General features: G+C 36.8%; 2 protein-coding genes across 3 annotated transcripts; both read right to left on the bottom strand.

Annotated features, from left to right (window-relative positions):
- Positions 1-3271: 3271 nt before the first annotated feature.
- Positions 3272-12245, bottom strand: LOC120009328 (protein PUTATIVE RECOMBINATION INITIATION DEFECT 1-like). Of its 2 annotated transcripts, none has more exons than XM_038859872.1 (9): positions 10757-12245; positions 8338-8447; positions 8068-8243; positions 7459-7767; positions 5914-6880; positions 5076-5784; positions 4722-5002; positions 3980-4649; positions 3272-3698 (listed from the first exon to the last, which is right to left on the bottom strand). In XM_038859872.1, the coding sequence occupies exons 1-9, from the start codon at positions 10757-10759 to the stop codon at positions 3462-3464; spliced, it is 3462 nt and encodes a 1153-aa protein (XP_038715800.1). In that variant the 5' UTR covers positions 10760-12245; the 3' UTR covers positions 3272-3461. The 2 variants fall into 2 exon arrangements, with proteins under 2 accessions (XP_038715800.1, XP_038715799.1); XM_038859871.1 differs by lacking the exon at positions 10757-12245 and adding an exon at positions 9004-9595.
- A 12616-nt stretch (positions 12246-24861) lies between these two features.
- LOC120008437 (protein PUTATIVE RECOMBINATION INITIATION DEFECT 1-like) lies at positions 24862-27079 on the bottom strand. The gene is made up of 2 exons (XM_038858756.1): positions 26608-27079; positions 24862-26474 (listed from the first exon to the last, which is right to left on the bottom strand). Exons 1-2 carry the CDS (start codon positions 26802-26804, stop codon positions 26324-26326), a joined length of 348 nt encoding a protein of 115 aa, XP_038714684.1. The 5' UTR covers positions 26805-27079; the 3' UTR covers positions 24862-26323.
- Positions 27080-27897: the final 818 nt, after the last annotated feature.

The raw sequence follows: 27897 nt of genomic DNA, 5'->3' as shown, positions 1-27897 counted from the left end.
ACACTAATCCAGAGGAGTGGGTCAACCCAGTAGTCCAACCCAGACACGTGAGACAGCCCAATAACCCAGCCCAGACATGTGGGTCAGGCTAGAATATGGCCCGGATCCACTAATCAACCTGTGGATCCATAACAACCTGCGCGTGTGGGACGCTGGGCAGGCGACAAAAACTGGCCGAGTACTTCCACCAGGTGATTCCGATCTCGTTAATGGTCTTACAATGGCCAAAAAACTACAAGAAGTGTGGCGGTGTATTACACCCACCACTATTGAGAGTGAAATTAGTAAATTTGCACAATTTTTACTCTAGAACCCAGTTTCTAATAAAAATTTTCAATCAAGTCCAGAAAACTTTGAAACGCCATATCTTTCAAATCACATATCCAAATTAGGTAAATAATATATCAATAGAAAGATAATTAAACAAGTTTTCTATACATACCAAAATTAAAGTCTAATTTTATCTATGTGAAAGATTGTGTTAAAAAACAAGGTTCGGGATACTTGGCTAGGGTTGACCTTTTTCAAAACACATATCAACATGAAATTTTCAGGGATAATTCTAAACATATATTATAGCCCACACATGAAATTTCATGTAAATCAAATATCGTTTGAATTGAAAACAACAAATCATACCATAATATGCATATCTAAAGTAGTTAAACGAAACAGAAAATATGCACACATACTAATTGCATTTTTAACAGGTAGTTAGCATGCGAAAAAGATAACCGGCTCCGATACCAATGTAGAATTCAGAGCATATAAACACAGCACAAATTGCACACCTCTTATAGCATGAATTGCCAGGAACTTTCAAGTTGTGGTGTTTCAATACTAGATTGATCACCGGATTCACAGCACAAATACCTTTAAACAATAAAACAGGTTAGCTAGAAAAACACTCTCCCCACAAGTATTTATGCTCTCTGTTTCAAGAATTGGAAGTCATCAATTCTTCTGCTAACATGCATAAAAGGAGAACGTCAAAACTCGTTCCACGGTCCTTAGATAGAGACTTTTTGGGATAGAGTTTATTTTGTATTTAAATTCCTTAAAATATTTGAAATAGGATTGAGTTGTTATTTATTGATAAGCTCAATTTAAAACCAATTAGGAGATTTTAGCCTTATTACAAATAACTTTCTTGTGGACTTAATCAAACTATAAACCCATATTGGGTACTCCAATATTGAGCTATTAATTAGGCCTAGCCCATTAATGATTCTCATATTTCCGACATATGGAACTTTGGCGGAGGAGGTCATGCACATGTCCTATGTCGCCACCTCATATAAAGGCCCTGCCAGAGTTTTTGGTTTTTCTTAACTTAAAAAGAGTTTGAAATGGTAATAATATCAATTGTAGTAAGACTATGTATTTACAAGATTAAAATCTTGATTTAAAATTTAGTTACTACTCTTTTTTTTGGTTAATGAGTATTGCATTAAAAGAAAATTTTGTACATGGAGCATACCCTCGTATTAACATGGAGTATAGGTCATTAATGGATGATGAAAAGCAAAAGTTTATGCGTCAAATCCTGATCCATTACCTCTAAATAACTCAATACATTCATTTTTAGTCTCACAGATTCCTTTACACATGGAAAACCTAAAATATATGTGCACAAGTTTGATGGGTTCCACATAGAGAGAATGTTTCACTTTATATACTCATATATACAATGTACATATACATACATATATATATATACACTCAGTGACGGACTTAAAAATTTGGATCATTGAGGGCACAAAAAGTTGTCAGTTCGAGGGCAGTGCCTCCAAAAATATTTTTGTTTTTTTTAATGTTATAGGTTCATGATTCACGAATACAAACCGCAAGTATCAAAACACAATAATAATTCACATCAATAACACAAAAAAATGGGTTATTTTATGTCATGAGTTCAAGATTTATGAAGATAAACCGCAAACATAAAAAATATTAATAATACTTCAAGACACTAACGTGAAAACACAAATAAATTTGGCATTCTTTATGTCATGGGTTCATCATTCACATATATATATCACAAACACAAAAACAAATTAATAATACTTCAAAGAAATAACACAAAAAAAAAGGTTGAGTTATTTATGTCACAAGTTCACGATTCACAAATTTAGACCGCAGACATAAATTTTTTTTTGGAATTTTTATATTAGGGGTTCATGATTCACGAATATATACCACTAACACAAAAATACAACAAGAGTGTGGCAGCTATCCATACTAGGATTAATGCCATGTATTTCGCCGACCTCATATAGAGGTTGAGCCAAAGGTTTAGGATTTTTAGGAACTTTAAAAAAAATTAAATTGTAAAAATATCAATGGTGGTAAGATTATGTATTTAATTACAAAATTAGAATCTTAATTTAAAATTTAGTTACTACTCAATATGTCACGAGAATTCTTATTTTAATTTTATTTTTTTTGTCAAAGGTACTCAATGATGTTTGTGACTCTACTCCTTATGATCAACGGGACTTCAATCCAAGAAGAATTAATGGATATGGCCAAACCAAATGTTAGCAAATGATGGAAATATTTGTTGTTCTATGCGGAATTGCTAATTTGTTAGTCTCTTGGCGTATGTATCATATATATGGTGGACACAGACAAGATTTTGACCGGTTTCGCCACTACCTTAGATTCCTTTTGATCATACCAGCATGCACCTTGATTCCCCCAAGTGCCCTAGATTCATATAACCCTGCCTTAGAAATCTTTTCTTCTTATTTTTCTTCCTTTCTTTGTACCCTTCTAAGCTTCCCAATAAAAAATTATATCAAGCTCTGCGTGTTTAGATGATGGAAAACAATTGATTTCAATAGTTCTGATGCCATTTCTTATCATGTCTGAATTACTTCAATCATTTACTTCATCAAGCAAAACCAAGTTAAGCTAGAAAATACATGGATCAAGATGTAAACAAGGATATGAAAGAACAAACAAATTAATAATGAAAGCCAGCAAGGAAAAAAAAAATCTAGAAGAGTACCAAATTGGCCACCTTCAGTTGATGATTCAAATAAATTTAAAGTAAATGTATAACTGTATATTCAAGACTATTCGGTTACTGTTTGCATTCATAATCCAATATACACAAATACGTATGTATTTATGTATAAGGAATCGATGAAAAAGAATTAGGAATGCAATCAACCAAACAAGTAAATTTTTCATTAAATTCACATGTACATTGGAATACACATGCATTTGTGTTCCTGAAGTGTAACAACTGATATTTGCAATTATGTAGGTATACTTCACTAAATAGTCCATTCCCCTTTTTGAGTAGGACAGATCTGCTAATTCTTTCATTCCAGGTTCAAGCACGTAAGAGGATACTTAAACTAAGAATGTATCGTATATACAACAATGTTTGTTGTTCTTGTAAGTGTCAGAATACTCATATACACTTCAATGATTTGATAAACGAAAAATGGTTAGATATTCTCCGATACTGCAAATGCCTTGAAAAACAGTTCTATCTCTTCTAACAACCTCTTATCCCTCACTTCTCTTCCCCTGGAATCTGTATCTGGCAAAAACTCAGAAGACATCAAGTGAATGAGATACTCATGCACTTCCCCCAAATCTTCTGGTGTCGCCACGGTCTTCTTTGGATAGGTATTTGCGTGGACACATTGAGCATTGTGCATGTGCAAATGTTTTCTGCATGCCTGCATAATCCAGAAAAATGTTACTGGGAATCTGATAACTACAGCAGGTTATCTATCTTTTGAGTTTTGATTGAGAAGTTATAATTACTTGTAAGATTTAAAGATGATATGATTGAAAACATTTTCTATCTAAGAAGCTTCCACAGAGAATTCGGAAATTCATCACTTCATGACCTAAGGGACAAGGAGTTGAACAATAAAAATAGCAATTGTATGGCATGTACAAAACAGAATGCTTGACAGACTACAAAGGCAACATGATGTAAGATGGGTATCATCACCTGGAGAGTCTGTTTTAGAGTCCCAATCTGCTTGGTGTTTACAAAATCATTGTTTGACAGCTCTCGGAATAAGAAAATCAACTCAGAGCTCACGTTGCTAGCTGAAAGATTGTCAATTATATTGGATATGCAGCAATCATTAAACACCAACCCCATCCACCTTGGAACATTCTGAAGCTTTAGCAATGCAACAGTTATGTAAACGGCGGATTTGTGATGATTCGTGAAAGACTTAGAGGCTAAGCATGGAACTGCCAAAGACATTGCCATCTCTTCTACTATCAACCTGCACCATCTATTCTCTGCAATGAATCTTGTTTCCTGCATTCCCAGTTTTTCCCACCCTATTATCATTGAGAGGCAGAAGGCACAATTCCTAGCCACTCTGATGTCACTGTGGAAAACTAGGCCTTCTAGTATAGCCCTCGTAGCAATTTGATAATCCATTGAACATTCTAACTCTTCTTTTTTCCTATTTACTTGTTCAGTTAGTCTGGTAAATATTTCTAACACGCAGTATGAGGCAACAAGCTTCACTGTAGGAGGCCCAAAATGCATAAGCCTGCATAAATCAGTGCATTGGATGGTGATAGTGGAAAGTTGCTGCATCAAATTTGATTGGTCTACAAAATGGTGCCAGTCGACAAACTCTGGTAGAACTGCATGCAAACTAAAGCAAGCGAAAGTGTTAGCTTGCAAAAAGAGCACAAAGATAATATTTGTATTCAAAAGAGTTGGTTACCTTCTTAAAGAGAAGTAGAATAGTAAAAGCATATATATCAGAGCTTCACCCATGCCTGTCTTCTCGTCGCAATTGAACAATGCAGGTCCCTTTGAGCAGGCTGTACGAATCATGCTGTTGATTGAAGAGATCAAGCTAGTATTGAAAATAATGGCTTTTGCAGCCTCTAGAAGGACTTTGTTGGTTGAGTGGTGCAAAACAAGGGAAAGGATGCCAATTACTTCCAGACCTTCACAATTCCAGCCTTCCACGTCTAGTGTTGTAATCAGGAAATCCATCAACTACAAAAGTTGAGAGGCCCTATCAGTTTGCTGAAACTATTGTAGATAGCATTAGAACAGTGGAAGTAGGTACCTTTATAGTCACAGTAACCCAAGCTTCATCACGAGAAAGTGTTTCAGAGTGCACCAAACTTAGAATGCTTAGTACTAAAAGTGATATGGGTTTGAAAATCTCTGATGAAGAATGGATTGAATTGTAAAGAACAGCCTGAACTCCATTGCCTATGCCATGCAAACAAAAGTATTCTGAAGCAGGTGGAAAAATGTTAATGATTGTTGCCATGAGATTTACTACTGCTATAATGTCGTTCCCTTGGCCCTCCTCTTTCGCAAGTTGCAGCAACAAGCATACCAAAAGCGGTGCTACATAGTTATCCCCTGCTATCACCAACTCTGCAATATTGTTAACATTAAAAGTCTGGCTATGTTTCTTGTGGACAATGATGTCAGCCCTATTTCCGCTATTGAGTCTGCAGAATGTCAGGAGTTGAGAAGACAGTTGCTTGCTGATTTTTTCTTGCTGAAACAACCATTTTAGTGATACCAAGTGAATTATGCAGGAAGACAAATCCCATTCTTTTTCAGTCAACAGATGGAACATGATCCTCTCAGCTTCTGGACTAAACGGAATTTGGTAATTCATCATCCCAACACCTCGATAGCGACCATAAAGATTTACCAGTTGCATCATCATCAATGAATCAATTTCATGTAGAAAGTCACTACCATTTGCAAGAATAAACTGTTCCAAGGAAGATAAAACCAGCTTCTCATCTGCAAGCCTGAGAAACAAACATCAGTACCAAGAGGAATATATATTAAAAATGAAAAATGTAACCCATTACTGATGCAAAGAAAAAAAAACAGAAGGAAAAAAATAAAATCAATAAGATGAATCAGAACTCAAATACCTATCATCATACAAAGAACTTGCATGTAAAATCAGCAAAACTGCTGATTGACAAGAGGAGAATCCCATATCAAGGGACCTTTTCTGCCCTAGCAGAAATAGCAAATCAACAGGATCAGATGGAAGATACAGAGCAGCATCTCTGATGGATTTACCAATGTTTTGACCCAGAAGAACATCAACAAGTGAACTGAGCATTAGATATGTCCTTAATTTCATGTTTTCTGTTGGGAATAAGCCTAAGCATCCAAATGACAAGCTGAACCAAGAAGCTGAAACTAGAGTATTTGCCCACTTTGTGGCCTGGGAATCTGAACTCTGCAGCAGTATAAAATGAAAAGTTTCCATTATACCTAGGACACTTTCCTCGTCCATTTCATTGAGAACTGTCACGAACCAAGGCAATAACTGTGAAGAACATATATCCATTATACAATCACAAAGTTCCATGTTACTGGGGTTATTGGAGGAGATCTCTCCCAAACTGTATGCATATGCCTCTTTAAGTAAGTACAAGGAATGCAAAAATTGATTAGGATCTTTTCTGAAGGTACTTAGACAGGATAAAAGGGCATGCTTTGATGCTTCTTCAACTGATAGAGCCAGTTTTAAAATCCCATGAGAAGATGAGGTTTTTAAAAGAGCTGTAAAAGTTGTGCAGGCCAATATGAATGTTTCTGGAAGCATGCCTATTTCTCCCTCAGTGTGCCTCTCAAACATTCTTGTCAAAACCAGAACTAGTTCCTCCATATAAGAAGGTGATACGATTCCAGGGAAATCAGAAACACAATTACATATGAGCTTTAGTGTTTGACTTTGAGCAGGATGGAAAGGAATTTCAGTTACATAACGCAAAACTGGAATCAAAGAAGTAAATCCGACAACCATCCTTTGTCGGAAGGCTTGCTCAGCAGCTGAAAATAGATTAAGAACCTGGAGGCAAGAGTTGACCATCGGATCCTTACATTCTGTCCATCCAGGTAAAAGTTAATCAGGAAAAAATAACTACAAATGCTGCATAAAACCTTACTAGTAGATCAAGAGAAAAAAGAAAATCAACGTTTCATAATTTTCTGGCAACCTTTCATTCATCTCAAGTTCTAAGACTAGGTTATGAAAGCTTCTAAACAGCAACATAAATAACTACAGAAGCTATGGAAATTTTGGATTGCTGTTTTGCAAAAAATGTCCCAGAAAATGAATTGATAGTGTGAAAATAAAAGGCATCCAGTGCCTGCTTGCAATGCTTCTATATTTTGGCTTCGAGACCATATTTTCAAGAATGGAAACACAAATCATTTTCCTGTTTCACAGCGGCAAAACTTGATTGACTAACAGGTTTAACTTTTCATTGGGTTTAGAATTTAAGGAGCACAAATTGTTCTCATTTCCGCATTTCCAAGGTCTTCGTATGCTAGGTTGTGAAAGAACTTAGTTATATGTAAGACAAACAAATAAGCTTCTTTAGAACAGAAAAGTTATAACAAATTTGAGTAATGATTCTTTCATTGCAGTGCCTAATGGGATCTGGAGTAAGTTCACTCACCTGCCAATCTCAGAATTTCAAATACATGGTCCACAATGTTTTCTTTCACCAAAACTTGGATTGGTTTCGCTGGATCCTCCTCACAGGACAAACAATGAAAAATTAGATGGAGGGTGCTGATCTGGACTTGGTTGTCAGATGAAAGCAGTGGGCCTTTAATCGCCTCAGCAAATAACACATACAGAGAAGCCCCATCTATTTCATCCGTTGTCTGCATAAAATTGTCTGCTTCATCAGAACTCAGGGTAATGTTCTCACTTTTAGATATATTTCCAAAAATCCTTCTTTGAGCCAATATTGTCAACAATGCTGGAGTAAATAAGTAAAAAATGTGTAAGCTAATGGAAGCGCCGAAGCGGTCAAGTATTTGTAAAGTCAATCTACAAGATGAGCGCCTCTATGCATAACTATCACTTGTAGTCTAACTGTCTAACCATGCCATATCCAACAGTATCACGCCCCCTCACTGTAATGAACAGCTATTAGGGAGCCTCTAAAACCCAGAAGACATTTTGATAGCATTAAATTTTTCATGATCTAGTCTCAGAGATGCTAAAAATAAAACTGCAACATATAAAAAAAAAAGTAAGTGTTAAGAAATTGACAAACCAATGCAGTTCAAACGAACAGAATCATTTTCCGTCTTAGCGAGGGCATCTAGTGACTGATGAAGGAGCTTTGAACCAAAGGCACTGAGAACATCCTCTTCATCAATATCCTTAGAAGCACATTGGAGGATGGAGAATTTGTACAGAATGTAAAGGATCTCACTCTGGATCTCTTCACTATTCAAAGAAGTAACACAGGAAGCAAAGGAGTTAAAATCAATAAAAATGGAAACATGAAAATTTAAGCTTCCTATGTCGCATCATATGGTACCTTGGTAATTGAAGACCTGTAACCAGATTAGCTACGAGGGTATATTTGTCCCTGATGATATCATAAGAATTGTTCGAGTGACAGTTCAATAGAATCCCAAAACAGTGAAGCTGCAAGATCATAAATGAATATTAGCAAGGCCAAAAGTTTATTAAAACATATGGAAAGCAAACTCCAGGTTTTATATGGCATAGTATTGTGGTTCATTTATAATTCTGGTTGACTATTAGAGATCCCTATAATCTTCCTAATGTAAATTAGTTCTCAATGTGGATGAGGAGATAGAACCAATGAGGGCAGGTGTGCCAAGAAAACATACAAGGCTAGATGTTCAAAGCTGAGTAGACATCAGGGATCCTAGAATACAGGCTCCTTTACACATTCTTTCAATTATGAGACATCAAAGAAATCCAAGATACCAGTAAATTGTGACAATCAAATCGTAACTATTATCCATTATCCTTCAGCTATTTTTTTTGCAGATCAACTTCATAAAGCGAGCATAGAAACCAATAAATTACTACAAGGCAACACTCCTGCACTTGCAATCAGTTCTTTTGCAGAAAAACATAGAGTCTTACAAAAAATAAAACGAAATTGTACTGCCTGGGAGGCAAATTAAAGATTCAGAAATCACCGCGAGGATACAGAATCACGTTGACGTACCATAAAAACCTGGCGCCTGCTCCACGCGAGCGAGCCAGATGAGATAATGTCAGCGACCCTTGCTACGAACTCACAGTGAACAGAATCATCGGCGCATAGAGCCATGATAACATCGATAACCTGGCGTGCGATTGCTTCATCCTCCAAGGATGAGAGGGCGCGAACGAGAGGGGAGACGAGGAAGTGAGGGTGGAAGGAGAGAAGGGAGTGGAGGAATTGAGGCTGCGAGAGGGCCTGGGATAGCTGGGAGAGAGCGTAGGAGACATGGATAGTGAGAGAGAGAGGATCAGTGATGAGGTTGGAGAAGCAGAAGAGGCAGATAGAGCCGCCTTGGTCTGTTTGCAGAGAGACGGTGGAGGTGTGACCATGAGAGCACGGACATGGCGTTGATGATTCTGCTTCTCCTAGTTCCAGATCATGCTGATCTTGTGAGCCGGGAAAAGACATCGACACAAGGGAGAGAGAGACTTTGGGCGCGGCAGAGTGAACGGTAGTGTTAAATGGCTCAAGATTTTTCATCCCAACTCAGCCCAATCCTAGGTGGCATTACACATAGGATTCCCTCTCAGCAATTTCTCATATGCACCATCTCTCCCCTTTTCTCTCTCTCCCTGTTTGTCTCTCATTTTCTCCCTCTCACGACAACCACCACCACCACTATAGCATTACCGTCTGACCACCGATCGGAGCCATCGACCCACTGAACGGAAGCGCTCGACCACCACCATCATTTTCCAACCCACCACATCACCTATCATAGCTCGTTTCGTCGGGAAAAAGCACCCAAAAGAGGAGGACACCACAACACAAAATGCATCGATCCGGCCACCTCCAACGACGTCTCCGACAACCAACCTCATATTTGAACTCCAGGCATCGAGGCACACCTTACCCATCCATTTTCCAGCCAAGTAGCTACCGGATTCCGACGACCCGAGCAAATTACATTGTTTTAGAAACAATGTAATTTGTCGATCATGTTATCCACCCACCTTCAACTACATTTCCAGCTAGCTGCAGCAACAATGTAAATTTTTTCTCCTGTTTTTTTTTGCATATTTGGAAGTTACATTGTATTGAAAACAGTGTAACCATTTGGACTATTTACAAATTACATTGCTTTTGAAATAATGTACCTACCTTATTATTCTTAATTGGTTTTTGGACTATTTTTTCTGTGTCCATTTTGCAAACAATGTAATCGCGGGTCTGTTTGGCAAAAAAACAATGCGATTGCATGCCTGTATGCAAAAAAATAATGTATTATCATTCCTTCAAAACAATGTAATAACAGGTTTGTTTGGTAAAAAACAATGCAATCACATGTCTGTGTTCAAAAAAACAATGCAATTGCATGTCAATATGAAAAAAAACAATGCAATCGCATGTAATATAAATGATTTGCTTGTTTATTTGTCGTTAATAAGAGATGATGAAATCATGAAAGTGGAGAAAAAAAGTGAAATGAGAGATAAAAAGTGAGTGTTTAATTTTCAAATTTTGAACAAAAGAGAAGAGGGAAAGAGAAGAGGGAAATTTGATTTTCAAAAATATGTCATGTCAACATCTATTCCATGTCATCTATTCCATGTCATCATGCCACATAGACTTGGGACAATTTGGGTTAAAAAAAATTGGGTCATTTAACATTTTCCCAAAGCGAAAGGTTAACCAATTCTTTCTCTCATTTCAAATATTTTTGAGCTCATAGGAAATAAAATAATAATTCAAAATTATTAAAAAATATATTTACCATTTGAAAGAAAACACTTCTGACTTCTCAGTTCTCAAAGACCTTTTAGGGATTTTATCAATTTTTGTTACCTGCCAAAAGAAAATGTTGAAGCATATTTATAAAACTATAAATTAATAGAATATAAGAAAATTTTGAACGAAAACAAATAAAAATTTCAAACTCGACTCTCTACGATTGACATTTGTAACTGTAATTTTTCAAGAATATTTTGGAAAATTAGAATAATCCAAACTCTCTTTTTTTGAATAGAGGGGATGATTCAAACCCGGACACTAGGGTGATACACATCATCTTTAGTCTGAGTATTTATATGAAGTCAAAGACATTGCAAATTATTAAGAAAGATTAGTGCAAACCAAACACCCTAACATTTACATGGAAAAAATATTTTCTAACCACCATATATATTATCCAATTCCTTTTCTTTGTTAAAATGCTTGATCATTTTTATTTTTTTTTGATAAATTTGTAATTTATTACTATATGTATAATGATCCGACATTCTAACTAGTTAGATATCCTCTTAAGATCTTCCTCAACAAACAATTCAATTCACTTAAAAAGGATGTAGGATTTCATTAGCCCTCTTCAATCATTATCATCCTTAAACCAATAAACTGTAAGAATCAAGAGATAATCCTTCCACAAACCATACGATAGTGCTAAGTATCCCTAAAATATACTTCCATAATGATTCATAAATGATGTGGCAAGGTGACTCAGCTTGATGAAATGCAAAGAGAATAGTGTTAGTTTTTTTACCAAAATGTCTCTATGTATTCAAAACAATTATTCAATTATTATCTCACATAATGCTGACATCACTAGATGACATCATAGTTTTTTTTTACATTTTCTTTTGTTAAACAAAATTTTAAAACGTTTTATCTCTCAAAATATATGTTAGATTTTGAAAAAAAATTACATATTCGGATTCAACATGTAAAACTCTTTCCAACAAGACTCATAATTAATATATATTTACCTTACCGTTCTTAATTACATTGTTTTTAAAAATAGTGTCACAAGAATCTAGAACACTGAAACAATGTAATAACATCTGTTATTGCATACAAAACATTGGAATTACTGTTTGGAGTATAATAAGCAATTGATTTACATGTTGTTTTAAGTAACACATATATTTATTACATTATTTTTTAGTATCACAGACTTTTACTATATTGTTTTATGATAAAAGATACATTTATTATATTGTTTTTGAATATCAGATACTCTTATTACATTAGTTTATATGATCTCACTTTTATTACACTATTTTTGTATATCACATACTCTTATTACATTATTTTATGATAATACAGACCTTTATTACATTATTTTTTAGTAACACATACTTTTATTACATTATTGTTGAGTATCACATACTCTTGTTACATTGTTTTTGAGTAACACATACCTTTTGTTACATCGTAAAATAAAAAATAACATGAGCAAAACTCGACCAAGCCCAAAAATTCAATTAAACCTCCACAAAATAAAAAAAAAAAAAATGTGAAATCATATCTAAAAAGAGGCGAGAATCATATCTTTAAAAACCTCCAATAAAGAAATTCAAAAATCAGATGCCAAAAATAAAATCCAAGAAAAAGCTGCATCTTTTCACACATATTACTACATTGGAAGATAAATGAGTTTATAGGCATTAGGCAGAAAACTATAAAATCATATTTTATTGTAACAATGACAAGTGCATGTATTTGACCTAGATTTGATTGAACGAATCAACTTCTACCAACTTTGATTGACTTGGATGTTCTTTAGAACTTCTCAATCAACTTCTATCAACTTGGACCTAGATTTGATTGAACAAATAGTTAAGGCATGACGTATTTGACCTAGATCTGATTGAACTTCTCTAAAGAATATTTAGAAGGAAAGATCAAGGGGATTAGTCTTTAGTTCCTTCGAGAAATAGAAAGAGTTATTCGGTAAGAAGCGATCATCGATTTGAGGGATGAAATCATTCCTGAAGAGAGAATGAGGTAGATGCTTGTAATATTCTAAAATTTTATGACCAATGACTATGTGCCACGTGTAAATAGGAGGTGCCGCATGTACAATATTGTGACTTAATATCATTAATAATTAAAATTTTATAGTAGGAGATATATATGTATAAGAAATAGAGTTTGGTTAGATTAAGTGGCCCAAGCTACTTATATCTATTGTATGGGTTTGGGGTCCATAGCATGAATTACTTGAGAAAATTTAACCAAAAAAAAATAATGAGGGTCAATTACGGGCTTAACTCCTTATGGGCTATTGTGGTCTTGGTTGAGAAGTGTTTGGGATGAGGGGAGGTCTATTCAAGACTATCATGCAGAGATTATGTGCTTATTTAAGAGGGATAGTAGTGGTGGTTGATGGTGGGAACGTTTGGGGCATTCAAGGGTTGATAGATTTACTGATAGACTCTTGAGTTGCATTTATCATTGTGTTATACCTAGAGCTCGAGCTTGAACCGTGAAGTTGCACCTCTTCCAATACCCCTCTTCCAACAATTCTACCTCTTCCAATCAAAATTTTGCCTCTGCCCCTTCCGGTAATTCCTTTACCAGCCAACTCTCTTGCTACATTTGCAACACTACTACTTCCACCTCCATCAGCATTGACAACCTGTTTTTTCAAAATCATGATGAGAAATTGGACTAGAGTAACTTGACAATATTAATAAAAAAATTTACGTCAACATTTGATTGATTCTCACCACCTCTCTTATTGTATCCTTGATGTCCACATTGATTGCATTTGGTATTTCCATTCCTTCTTCTTAGTATGCTCTTGTTATTGGGCTCATCATGCTCCCTTCTCCTATTTTTGGTTGGTCTTCCGGGTACAACATTGACTGGAGTAGGGAGGATGATATCACCACTAGCATTAATCCACAAATTCTCTCCATTTGTAGGCTCTACATTAAACTTGTATACCATCAAATAGGTTGATCTAGTATATACTTGGTAGGCAAAGTAAGAGGGGTCCTTGTGCAGCCAACCTATTGCTACCGCAGCATGTGTGCATGGTATACCTGACAGGACCCAAGCCCTGCATGTACATGTTGCCATGTCCACATTGACAATATTGTATTGTTTTGGTTTCTTGCTAACCTGTTAAATGAGTGAGAAGACATTATCAGTCATATTAAACTTAATAAAATAACATAGCATAATAAACTTGTATACAAATGTAATACCTAGAAAATAGCTTGCCTATCATCTCCAGTCCATATAGTTGTCCACATTCTGCTCTTTTCGAACTCCTTATTCAACATACTGTGCACTTCTGGCGTAAGATGACCTTGTTTTCTTGTCATTTTTTCCCCTAAACTTCACATGCCTATCCATAGCATCAGCTCTTAATTCCTCAAGCATTGTAATGATTGGTTTGTTCTTATATGGAAATATCATTGAATTGAAGCTCTCAGGTATGTTATTCACTATTGAATCATTTTTGTTGAAGGTTGAAAATGTTGCCTGATTCCACAAACAAGGTCTGATATCGCTCAAGTATTTTCAGGAAACTTCATCAAGGTCTTTAACTCTCTGATTTGAATATTGAACCTCTGTTTCGTAGTTGCCTTTGCACATTCATAAACTAGCTTCCTAAAGTGGGCACCTGGCCATTACTTACTAAAATTAGCATATATATGCCTAATACGAAACCTATGTTCTATGTTTTGTTGCATATCTCTCTCCAATCCCTCAATCGCTTGAACCAATCCTTTTTGTCTATCTAAAACAAACCACCACATACTCTTATCAAATCCACCAATGTCAAATAGAAGTTTCCTGAGAAACCAATCCCATGAATCCCCATTTTCCAACTCCACTATTGCCTAACCAATGGGGAAAAGACCATTGCTTCCATCCTAAGCTGTAGTAAGTAATTGCCCACCATAAACCAAGGTTCTTAAAACCGGACCGGTCATCAAACCGGAAAAGTCTTCGGTTCACGGTTCAAAGGTTCAACCGGGGTTCAAACCGGGTTCGAATCGGTTTTAATGTAATGAATTATTTATATATATATTTATATTATATGCATATAATATGTAAGAAAACTTCATAAAAATACAATATATTCAAATAAAGTACCATTTTAAACAAAGAAAATCTCATAGCTTAGTGGTTAAAACCTTTTTTAATGAACAAAAGGTCATGAGTTCAAACCCTACAAATAACAAAATTTCAAAAATATTTTATTAACATTAATAAATGACCGAACCGGTCAAAACCGGTCCGGTTCTGACCGGTTCAACCGAAGAACCGGCCGGTTCAACCGGAAATATCCCGGTTCACCAATCACCGGTTCTGGCACCTCAACCGGACCGGACAAGTGGCCGGTCACCGGTTGGACCGGTCCGACCGGCCGGTCCGGTCCGGTTTTCAAAACACTGCCATAAACAGTTTTGAGAAAACATCTATCAAGACCAATTAGAGGCCTACAACCCTCATTGAATCCTTTCTTCAATGCTACTAGACATACATAGACTCTCTTGAACACTACATGATCTATTGGATTGTAATGTGTCTTCAAGGGTACTTTAGTCTTTTAGTTCTTCTTTCTTAAATAATGTCGTTTTGCCTTCTATTGCTAGGGTTTAGTTATTTAGTTGTTTTGTTGACTTGTTCGCCGTTTAATTCGAATGTCTATAAGAACTCTCTACGCATGAATGAATTAAGATATCGTAAGAATGCTTTCATGGTATCGGAGCTGATGATCTGTTAAGGGCATTTGTAACAGCCCGACCCACTAAGGCCCAATCTCCCCACCAACCACTGGACAAGGCCCATACCAAGTCCAGCCTGGCAGTTCCCAATCCCTTCCGGCCCATACCAGAAAAGATTGGACAGAATTAAACTGACGCAATCCCCAACCCCTCTCCCCAATGCACTCAGCAGGGCGGGTTGTTGAGGATTGGCCAGCTCTCCACTAAACCAAATCCCCCTTTCGTGTCCATCCGAAGATTGGACAATAGTTTAAGGTCTGCAGCGCATTATATTCTGCACCCAGGGACCTTCCTTGGCCGATGTGGTATTTCATCCAGTACAGGACCCCCACACTCACACCTCAATGTGTGCGGCGCAGAGCATCACAGTCCACCCCCCTTAGGAGCCCACGTCCCCGTGGGTCACGCCAGACACGGGCACCGCGCCCCGGCTAGACGCGAGGGACGAAACCCACATACCCACCAAGGTCGGCTTCGATACCAACTGTAACAGCCCGACCCACTAAGGCCCAATCTCCCCACCAACCACTGGACAAGGCCCATACCAAGTCCAGCCTGGCAGTTCCCAATCCCTTCCGGCCCATACCAGAAAAGATTGGACAGAATTAAACTGACGCAATCCCCAACCCCTCTCTCCAATGCACTCAGCAGGGCGGGTTGTTGAGGATTGGCCAGCTCTCCACTAAACCAAATCCCCCTTTCGTGTCCATCCAAAGATTGGACAATAGTTTAAGGTCTGCAGCGCATTATATTCTGCACCCAGGGACCTTCCTTGGCCGATGTGGTATTTCATCCAGTACAGGACCCCCACAATCACACCTCAATGTGTGCGGCGCAGAGCATCACAGCATTGTTAGTGTGTTGATTATGGCGGATGTGATCAAGTCGAAGTCTTATCTTGTTCTAGTCTTCAATGGTGAAGACTATGAAGCTTGAACAGTGAAAGTTCGAACCTACCTTGAGTCAATTGAGGTATGGGATGTCATTGAAAAAAATGGAGTCAGTGAAGGTAATTTCACTTCATCATCGGAGGAGGAGAAATAAACTACTTTCGACTCTACAAAGAAGAAGGAGAAGGTTGTGACTGTGCCAAAGTCCAAGGCAAAGTCTAAGCTCATGAGGAGATTGAATAAGTGGGATCGAACTGCTCTACACATCATTCAATCATCCATCACAGAAGGAATTTTCTCAAGGGTGATTGGATTTGGAGCTCTGACAATAAAACATGTAACGACCCAACCCAGTCACCACTGGTCGGCCATGGCTTGATTGGTAGCATATGGTGCCTTGTAATAGGACCTATGTTAAAGGGTGGGGGAGGTCATGGGTACGACTCTCACCAACAACCTACCAGGTACTAGAATTCGGTGTGTTCGCTCTAGTGTGGTGATGGGTTGGGGGTAGCGGCCCATGGGCCCGACCGACCAGTGGTGACTGGGTTGGGTCGTTACAAAACAAGCCTGGGAGACTCTCAGAGATGAATTTCAAGGAAATTCTAAGGTGCGTAATGTCAGACTTCATAAACTTAAACATGATTCGGAGAATATGAAAATGAAGGATACCGAGAATATCTTGCAATATTATACTAGATTATCTGAAATTGTGAATAAAATGAGAACTCATGGAGAAAAGGTCACAGAAAGAAGAGTTGTAGAGTAGATTTTGATTAGTCTTCCTCAAAAATTTAATCAAATTATTGCTATTGGTTATCAAAGAAGCAATCTCCTATGGCTCAATCTACTACTAAAGTAGAGTATATCTTTGTTGCCTTAGCTACAAATCAATCTTTTTGGTTGAAGTTTATTCTGCAAGAAATTGGGGTTGAGTGCAAAAATCCTGTGCAAATTAACTATGACAACATGTTTGCCATTGCTATGAGCAAAAATCCTATTTTCGATAGCAAAAGTAAACATATTAGAGTGAAGTATCACTTTCTCGGGGAATCAACCAAGTAAGGAGAAATTAAAATAACTAAACCTCTTCCAAGAGGTAGGTTCTGTCATCTCAAATCAGAGTTGGGAGTGCCTGAAGTGTTTATTGAAGCACATTAAGGAAGATTATTGGATTGTAATGTGTCTTTAAGGGTACTTTAGTCTTTTATTTCTTCTTTCCTAAATGATGTCATTTTGCCCTCTATTGCTAGGGTTTAGTTATTTAGTTGTGTTGTTGGCTTGTTCGCTGTTTAATTTGAATGTCTATAAGAACTCTCTAAGCATGAATGAATTAAGATATCGTAAGAATGCTTTCGAGATCTTCATGGTTTTCTATATCCACCATAATATTACATGTGCTGCCCTAATTGGTCCTCAAAATCTCATTCATATAACTCTTGAGTCTTCCATATTGCTCCTTGTGTTTACCATGAATAATGTATAAAGCCTTTTTTTTGGCTCTGTAAGTATGGGTCCTTGATATGGCAAGTGACATGTGCTCATTTGCATAAGTACAAATTTACCCAGCACTAATCTTTGACTCACTCCTAATCTTGTCCACTACTCTCATGGCAAGGCATGAGCTATTTGCTTGTTTTTTGTCATCATTCTATTACACATATGCTTCTTAACATAAGTCTTGATTTGATATGTGGATTCCCTCCAATTCTAGAGCACCATATCATCCATGGGCAACCAGTATCACATTTGGTCTGCGATCTGAACTTGTCATTCCTTAACATTTGTATTTGATACCCCCTATCCACAACATAACCTCTAACAGCTTCTTTGAAATCCTTCAAAGTGTTTGATACCAGTGGCATACCTAAGTCTACGGAGGCCTTGGGCGAAATCTAAAAATGGGGCCCTATTAATTTTTTTCTAGATGTCATATAGTTCATGAAGAAATGAAGATAAACGAATAGGAAACAAAAAAAAAACCCTAGAAAATCAAAACAATAAGAAATAATTGTACTTGCAAACCTCAAGGCCCATCTTCTCCTTCTAGTTCCTGAATTCAACAAACAAAGCAAAAAAATTAAGGCTTCGATGAGAGAAAGAATGAGTGAGAGAAGGGGAGATAGAGAAATAGAGGTTAAGTTGAAGAAGCCAAGAAGACGGAGAGACTGATACAAATACAAAGGAATAACGTCTTATATTTTATGTTCTTAATTTTTTCCTTTATTTTTAGAGTTGAATTCTACATTGGGTTGGATAGGTTTTGTTAATTGGGTCTTCCTTTTAATGTTATCTTTTTAAAAATTTTATTTCTTTTAGATTTTATTGGGCTTGGAAAATGTTATTTGTCCCAAAACTTTTGCTCCCAAATCTTCTCAATCCCATGTGGCATTGCCACCTAAGCTTAATGACATGGAAAGCATGTTGACATGGATTGACACATTTGAAATATAAATTTTTCTCTTCTCCCTCCATTCATCTTTTGTTCAAAATTTGAAAATTAAATACTCTTTCCATATTCTCCCACACTTCCATCTTTTATCTTATGCCTTTTTGCACACTGTTTTTTGATCATATAAACTCACTATTACATTGTTTTTTCTCACACAAACATGTTATAACATTGTTTTTTTTTTCACACAGACCTACGTTTACATTGTTTTCAAAACAATGTCATTTCCAGAATAGGCAAATATACAATGTAAATTATCAAATTTTCCGAACAATGTAAATTGTCAAATTTATCAAAACAATGTAATTTTCAGTGTTTGTCATATATAAGTTGGAGAAAACATAGTCTACAAACCAGTGAAGAATAACAAGGTAAAAGAAATTGTCTCAAAAGCATATTCATTCAAATGAGTGTCAAACACATTGTTACACTATTTTAATACAGTGTAACTTCCAAAATATGTAAAAAAAAATAAGTGAGAAAACAAATTACATTGTTGTTGGAGGTGAGGTGGCCGGAGATATTGTTAGAGGTGGCTGGATGCATGGATCGATTGATTACATTGTTTTTAAACAATGTATGTTCCACTGGGAGTCGGATTCCGGCAACAAACTGACCGAAAGATGGGTGAGTGAGGTGTGCCTCGACGTGTAGAGTCCAGATATGTGGTCGGCTGCCGGAGATGTCCCAGGAGGTGGTCGGATCGAAGCTATTTGAGTCGCGGTGACCTCCTCCTTTAAATGTCTTTTTCCGACAATATGAGCGACGATAGGTGGTGGGAAGGGTCGGAAAATGACGATTGTGGCTGGGCGCTTCCATTTGGTGAGTCGACGGCTTTGATTGGTGGCCGGACGGAGGAGCTCCGGTGAGTGACAGTGTTGTGTCGTGAGAGTGGGAGGGAGAAAGGAGAGAGAAAGAGAAGAAAGAGAGAGAGAGAGAGAGAAGAAAGAGAGAGATGGATTGTTTATATAGACAAAAAAGCTTAAGTGGCATGCTGATGTGGATTGCCATATAGGATTGGGAACAATTGGGATAAAAATTGCTGGGCTATTTAGCAGGGTTGATTGGGCTTTGCCTTTAAATAAAAATTGTTGGGATTCAATTGGGCTATCATTACTAACATTTTTTAAAATTTGGGGGCTCTAGGCTACCCTCATTGCTATCACACTCTCCCCCAACATTGGTATTATTTTTTTTTGAAAAGTCATAGACCAACTATATATTCAAATACTCACCAACTGAGTAAAAGAAATGGAGGCCATGACAGGCACTCGGGCCACCAAATGATGGGATACAACCAATGAAAGTAAGAAAATCGAAAAACACTAGTAGATTAACAAAGATTAAACACACCAACAATGTCATTCCGTAGAAGAGGAATAGTAACAGCTAGAGGCTTAGCAAAAACGTGAACACCCTGAGGCACATCAAAACCAAGGTTAGCAAGGCTATCCACACAAAATTAGCCTAACGATACACATGGTTAACCTGAACCACCCAATCTCTACTTAACATGTACTTTATGTGCAAGAATAACTGGCCTGAGCATTAGAAATAATATCAGCCTTATGAATCAGTTTCACCACCATTTTAACGTTTATCGTTAGGTCAAAGTGTCACGTCGGATTGTTGATTGATCGAAATGGCTGGAAACTGCCCGTGTGTCCAATTTGAAGCAATTGTGAAAATTGGATGCTTATTTTGAGGTGTTTGAAAAATGAGTGATTGAGTAGGAATTTGCCACAAAATTCAGTGACCAAAAGTTGTGTTTCCCCAATATGATAGACCTTGCTAATTGTTTTTCCAAAATTAAGCATAAAAAATGAATAATTGTTTTACTAACTTAAAATGAATAATGATACTAATTGTATTTGAAATTTTAATCCTAAATCATATTTTTTTTTACTTATTTACCTTATTACTTTATCACTATCTAAATATTATTTTGATAATATGAAAATTTTGAAAATTTCACAATATAATAATTCTAATTCTAATAATTGGTTTTTAAATTCTACACATAACAATCTTTATAATTATCTTTAATTTTATGTATTTTATCATTATATATATATATATATATGATTATCTTTGAAAATATATATCATAACAAAAATTTGAGAACGTATATATATGTTACGAGTGTTGTCTTTAAATCTACTCAAAAAAAGTGTTGTCTTTGAAAAAATTTTAAAAAAAATGATGTATAGATTTTATATATGGTTCGTTTTTCATCTCTGCTGTGTATATTAGTGTTAAATCCTCTGCATATATATTGATGTATATGTTTTCATTTGATTAAGTTTGTTTTGTGATTCTGATAGATCTTATGCAATTAAATAAAACACACTAGCAAGAAATACACTCTTCTATAATCCTAGTTGATGTAACAAGCAAGAATTATAGGTAAATTAACTCACACACTTAGGCGGCCGTTATTTCATATCATAAACTCCAATAATAAAACTCTCTACCTCCATGAGGGTTACAAGCTTAAATAATATACATAAATCAAACCCTAAATCATTTTTAACATGAAACAAATACTTAAAAGTAAATAAATAAAATTACTCCTACTAAAAAAAAGATACCTGACTCCAATAAAATAATACTAATTGATTCACAAATAATATATTTCCTAAAATACAAAAATCAAATATTTCAATCTGCATCATTCTCCCCTTGTTGGAGAAAACTCGACCTCGAGTTTTGAAGAATTGTAACAGGAAACTCGAGTTTTGAAGAATTACAATAGAAAACCTCTCGACTTCTTGATCACCATCATTGTACCCAAGGTATGAGACCACCTTGAACTCTTGAATAAATTTAGGAACAACATTAACAAAAATTTCTCTCCATGTGGTTCTTCAAATATTTTTGGAACAACAAAATCAACAGGCATCAAAAGATTGTCGAGACTATATACTTGAATGATGTCAGATTGATCCTCCATTAATTCTTCAGGTTGTAATGAACTAGTATCAAACTAATATTGTTTTGTGACAATTTGACATATTTAAGAAAGCATTCAGCAACTTTGGTATGAACTGAGTTCTTACCAGGTTTGTGCCCTCTGAGGAATCGCTCCACTGGAACATCCACAGTCTTCTTAGAAACATATTGTTGTGCTACACAATAAGGAAGTTCCTTAAGTTATTCAAAACCTCATAACAATGGAAGTTCACCAAGGTAGATTCCCCTTGCTATTGGGTTTTCAATTTTGTCAATCCACCTATATCACCCGGGCTCAAGGCTAGCTTAGCTCTGCAAGTTATCACACCCTAACTTCCAATTCCAATTCTCTGGACATCATCACATTCTGATTGCATCTTTGCACCAACAATTTCTTCTTGTTTCCCACCCACAACTCCTTTTTGTGTCTCAGTCACAACTTCTTCTTGTGTCTTAGTCGTTTGCCCATCGTGTGCAACCATATCAAGAACCTCTAGAACCTCTTTTGGTTGCAATTCAAATTGTTTCACCCTACCACGTCTATGTTTCTCAGAAAGGTTTGTCAACAACATGCTTACTTTATCATATCAAGTACCCATTTGTTGACTCAGGGACCAAAGCTCTTCGGAAATATCCTGGAGGATATCATGCCGCTGCTTTTGGGGTATTATTGTGTTGTCATATGAACACATTGAAGGTTGGGTGCCAGTCATTGAACAAAATTCTCCAAATATGGTGGCCTTTAAAGCAAAAGCTGGTTCAGGCCTTTCGTCAAACAGGTGATAGGCATTACCACTCTGTTTAGGTACGCAGCTTGTAGCAATTGTTGGGGCATAACCTTCTCGAGATCTGTCATATCCATCACAACAATCGCGTATATCTTTGCTAGTAAAATCACACCAACCTTCTTTATCAATTGAAAATTGGTGATAGTAATGAGCTCTAGCATCTTGATCATACGGATATTGTCGGTCATATTGAGAGTAGCTATGCCCATTTTCTCGAACCCCTACAGAAGGACGAGCCCAGTAATCTCTGTCAACGTGAGCTCTCGATTGATCATACCAACGGGTTCCACCATAGTTTGGAACAAACTCATCATCTCTATAACATCGCCAACCGTCGGGCTTGGGATCGTGACCGGGATTACCCCATCTGCTCATGTCTTTGATACCACTTTGGTGCAGCTCCCGTAGGTGCTGGCCAATTCCACCAAAATAGAAGAAATACAAGTATCCGAAAACATAAATCTTCTCTAAATCACAACATAGAAATGCCACCAAGGGTTAATACCAGATGCTTCAATCGTTCAGTACAAGAAACACAAACTAATCTTCAGCAAATACATGCATTTCCACGGTTCTTAATACCTATAACTACAACAACGAGTTGCAGAATCAGAATAGAAAGGAGATTACTAGTCAACGGGGAGAACCCCCAATGTTGATTGATCGCTTGTGCAAAAGATTGAAGAACCCAAACTAGAAAGAAACTAAGAACAAAAGTTCACAAAATATCAAAATCTGAGCTCTCCTAGGTTGCCCTACCCTCTTGTACTGTGTGAAGGAAGAGGTTGCTAAACTTCTTGAGCCTGGGCCGTAGTACCAACCAAGCCAAGTTGCACTCTGTTTGAAAAAGCCCACTGCATCAGAAAGATAGATGCATGGATCATTAGGAAATAAGAACGATGTACTACGTATACACACATACAGATGAATTGACTCTTAAGCACGCAACCCAATTTTGCATGAGTGCACGGGAACTGAAGGACCATATAATACGACTCAAGGATTACTTATGGCACCGTAGGTCAACCATGAACTAATCCAAAAATAATTGTTGTAGGTATGGCTCGAGTCCTGACTTAAAAATCATTTCTTCCAATAAAAATTATATCAAGCTCAGCGTACTTAGATGATTCGAAAGCAATTGACTTCAAGGTGTAGTTCAGAAGACATCATTATGTTTAAATTACTTCAATCATTTTCCTAATCAAGCAAAACCAAGTTAAGCTAGAAAATAAATACATGGATCAAGATGTAAACAAGGATATGAGCAAAAACAAATTAATAATGAAAGCCAACAAGAAGAAAAAAAGGATTGCTAATAAATTGGGTCCAAGAGAGTACCAGATTTGTCAGCTAGTGCGTAAGCATTTTCCTGCAAGAGCATCATGTGAACTCTGTAAATTAAGCGCAAGGAAAATTGGCGTCTTCATTCAACTAGTCAACCTAGCTTGAAGCTGAATCAAATAAGTTTAAAGTAAAAGTATAACTGTATATTCAACACTATTTGGTTACCTGTTTGCATTCATAATCCAATATACACAAATACATATGCATTTATGTATAAGGAAATAAGGAATCGATCAAAAAGAACTAGGGATGCAATCAACCAAACAACTAAACTTTTCATTGAATTCACATGTAAACTGGAATACACATTGTGTTCCTGATGTGATATTTGCAATTATATAGGTATACTTCACTAAATAGCCCACTCCCCTTTTTGAGTATGACAATCTGTTAATTCTTTCGTTCCAGGTTCAAGCTAGTAAGAGGGATATTTAAACTAAGAAGTAGAGTTTAGAAGCTATAAAAATGTATCCTACATACACTAATGTTTGTTTTTCGTGTGAGTGTCAGAACACTCATATGCACTTCCTATGCTTTGATAAACAAAAAATGGTTAGAAATTCTCCTTTACTGTAAATGCCTTGCAAACAGTTCTATCTCTTCTAACAACCTCTTATCCCTCACATGTCTTCCCTTGGAATCCGTATCTGGCAAAAACTCAGATGACATCAAGTGAATGAGATACTCACACACTTGCCCCAAATCTTCCGTTGTCACTACAGTCTTCTTTGGATAGGTGTTTGCCTGGACATATTGAACATTGTCCATGGGCAAACATTTTCTGCATGCCTACATAATCCGGGAAACGTTATAGGGAATCTGATAACTAACTACAGCAGGTTATCTATCTCTTGATTGACAAGTTTTACTTGTAAGATCTAAAGATGATATGACTGAAAACATTTTCCATCTAAGAAGTTTCTACAGAGAGTGAGAAAATTCATCACTTCATGGCCAAAGGGACAAGGAGTTCAAAGAGAAAAATAGCAATTGTATGGCATGTACAGAACAGAATGCTTGACAGCTAAGACAAGTATCATCACCTGTCTGTTTTAGAGTTCCAATCTGCTTGGTGTTTAAAAAATCACTGTTTGACAGCTCTCGAAATAAGAAAATCATCTCAGAACTCACGTTGCTAGCTGAAAGATTGTCAATTATATTGGATATGCAGCAAACATTAAACACCAACCTCAGGCACCTTGGAACCTTCTGAAGCTTTAGCAATGCAACAGTTATGTGAACAACGCATTTGTGATGATTCGTGAAAGACTTAGAAGCTAAGTATGGAACTGCCAAAGACATTGCCATCTCTTCTACTATCAACCTGCACCACCTATTCTTTGCAATGAATCTAGTCTCCTTCATTTCCAGTTTTTCCCACCCGATTATCATTGAGAGGCAGAAGGCACAGTTCCTACCCACTCTGATGTCACTGGAAAACTAGGCCTTCTAGTTATCTAGTATAGCCATAGTAGAAATTTGATAATCCATTGAACATTCTAACTCTTCATGTTTCCTATTTATTTGTTCAGTTAGTCTGGTAAATATTCTAACACGCAGTATGAAGCAACAAGCTTCGCTGTAGGAGGCCCAAAATGCATAAGCCTGCACAAATCAGTGCATTGGATGGTGATAGTGGAAAGTTGCTGCATCAGATTTTAGCCGTCCATGAAATGATGCCAGTCGACAAGCTCTGGTAGAACTGCATGCAAACTAAAGCAAGTGAAAGTGTTAGCTTGCAGAAAAAGCACAAAGATAATATTTGTATTCAAAAGAGTTGGTTATCTTCTTAAAGAGAAGTAGAATAGTAAAAGCACATATATCAGAGTTTCCCCCATCACTGTCTTCTCGTCGCAATCGACCAATGCAAGTCCCTTTGAGCAGGCTGTACGAATCATGCTGTTGATTGAAGTGATCAAGGTAGTATTGAAAATAATGGCGCTTTTGAAGCCTCTAGAAGGACTTTGTTGGTTGAGTGGTGCAAAACAAGAGAAAGGATGCCAATTACTTGCAGACCTTTACAAGTCCAGCCTTCCACATCCAGTGCTGTAATCAGGAAATCCATCAACTACTAAAGTTGAGAGGCCCAATCAGTTTGCTGAAAAGCGATGCTACATAGTTATCCCCTGCTATCACCAACTCTGCAATATTATCAACATCAAAAGTCTGGCTATGTTTCGTTTGGACAATGATGTCAGCACTATTTCCGCTATTGAGTCTGCAGAATTTTAGGATTTGAGAAGACAGTTGCTTGCTGATTTTTTTTCTTATTGAAACAACCATTTTAGTGATACCAACTACAAAGTGAATTATGTAGGAAGACAAATCCCATTCTTTTTCAGTCAACAGATGGAACATAATCCTCTCAGCTTCTGAACTAAAGGGAATTCAGTAATTCATCATCCCAACACCTCGATAGAAACCAAAAAGATTTACCAGTTGCATCATCATCAATGAATCAATTCCATGTAGAAAGTCACTACCATTTACAAGAATAAACTGTTCCAAGGAAGATAAAACCAGCTTCTCATCTGCAAGCCTGAGAAACAAATATCAGGACCAAGAGGAAGATAGATCAAAAATGTAACACGTAAACGCGTAGTGATGCAAAGAAAAAAAGAGGAAAAGGAAAAGGAAATAATATCAATAAGATGAATCAGGAACTCAAATACCTATCATCATACAAAGAACTTGCATTTAAAATCAGCAAAGCTGCTAATTGACAAGAAGAGAATCCCATATCAAGGGATCTTTTCTTCCCTAGTAGAAATAGCAAATCAACAGGATCAGATGGAAGATACAGAGCAGCATCTCTGATGGGTTTATCAATGTTTTGACCAAGAAGAACATCAACAAGTGAACTGAGCATTAGATATGTCCTTAATTTCGTCTTTTCTGTTGGGAATAACCCTACACATCTCAATTTCGCACATCCAACAATGTCTCCATAGAATTCTTACCCTCTACTTTTTTGTGAAGGAACTTCGAATGGGGACAACACTGCTACAGGATGGAAGAAAATGGACTATGCCCGCATCACTCGTCCAACAGTTACTCATCAACCTGCTCACTTGAAAATAAAGATAAACAAGAACAAGAAAAGAGAATAGGGTGTGTCAAATGTCCAGTAGAATAGAAAAAGCTAATGACAAGGCTACCAGGTCAAGTGGCGTAACAGGCCCGAGACTGACAGCACTTGGATTTCGTATCAGAGGTTGGAAAATACTCTTATGACAATTTGGATCGAATCCACCAAAGAGATGTAGAAATGCTAAGAGTTTAATTCACCACTCAATGAAATCCACTAAAGAGATACGGAAACTAGAAGGAAATTGAGGCTCAAAAGGCTTTTCAAATTCCTCAGAATTTCAGTCATCAAAGTAAAGAAAATTACATGAGAAACCGATAAATAGAATCCTTAGCTTGGAACAACCCTCCAAGGCATAGGAAATATGGAATACATCTACTACAAAATTCAAAAGTCTGTTTAATGCTAATCCTTTACAATTAAGAATTTTCCTGCAAATCTGTCTGATCATAACTTGACTTATCTAAAAGTAAACTTCTACATCTCTCAACAGCGTCGAGACTATTCTATTTCTTGGGCCGAATATGGGCTTGGGTTGAATATCCAAACAGGCCTGATTCTGACTGTCTGATAGCAACAAAAATGAATATTGGCCTGATTCTGGCAGTCCACATTTCTCTCAAGTCATGACTCATGAGTTAGGGTCCAAGTGTCCAACGATTGCAATTTATACCTCTCACATTTACTTATTCAATGTGGGGCTCTGTGTGGCTAAACTTCCAACAAGAACTAATTACTAGAGAATACGAATAATAACAATCAAAAATGGAAAGGCCTTTAATTGTTTTGTTCCTTTCGTTCTCCAGTGCAACACTCCTTATTCCTTAGATTCCATCCCCGGAATCCATGTCATTCTCCCTCAACCAGTTCAACT

The sequence above is a fragment of the Tripterygium wilfordii genome, chromosome 11 (genome assembly GCF_013401445.1).
Source record: "Tripterygium wilfordii isolate XIE 37 chromosome 11, ASM1340144v1, whole genome shotgun sequence".
Taxonomy (NCBI): Eukaryota; Viridiplantae; Streptophyta; class Magnoliopsida; order Celastrales; family Celastraceae; genus Tripterygium; species Tripterygium wilfordii.
The sequence above is the reverse complement of the archived record's forward strand: the minus strand, read 5'-3'. Positions and strand labels throughout refer to the sequence as shown.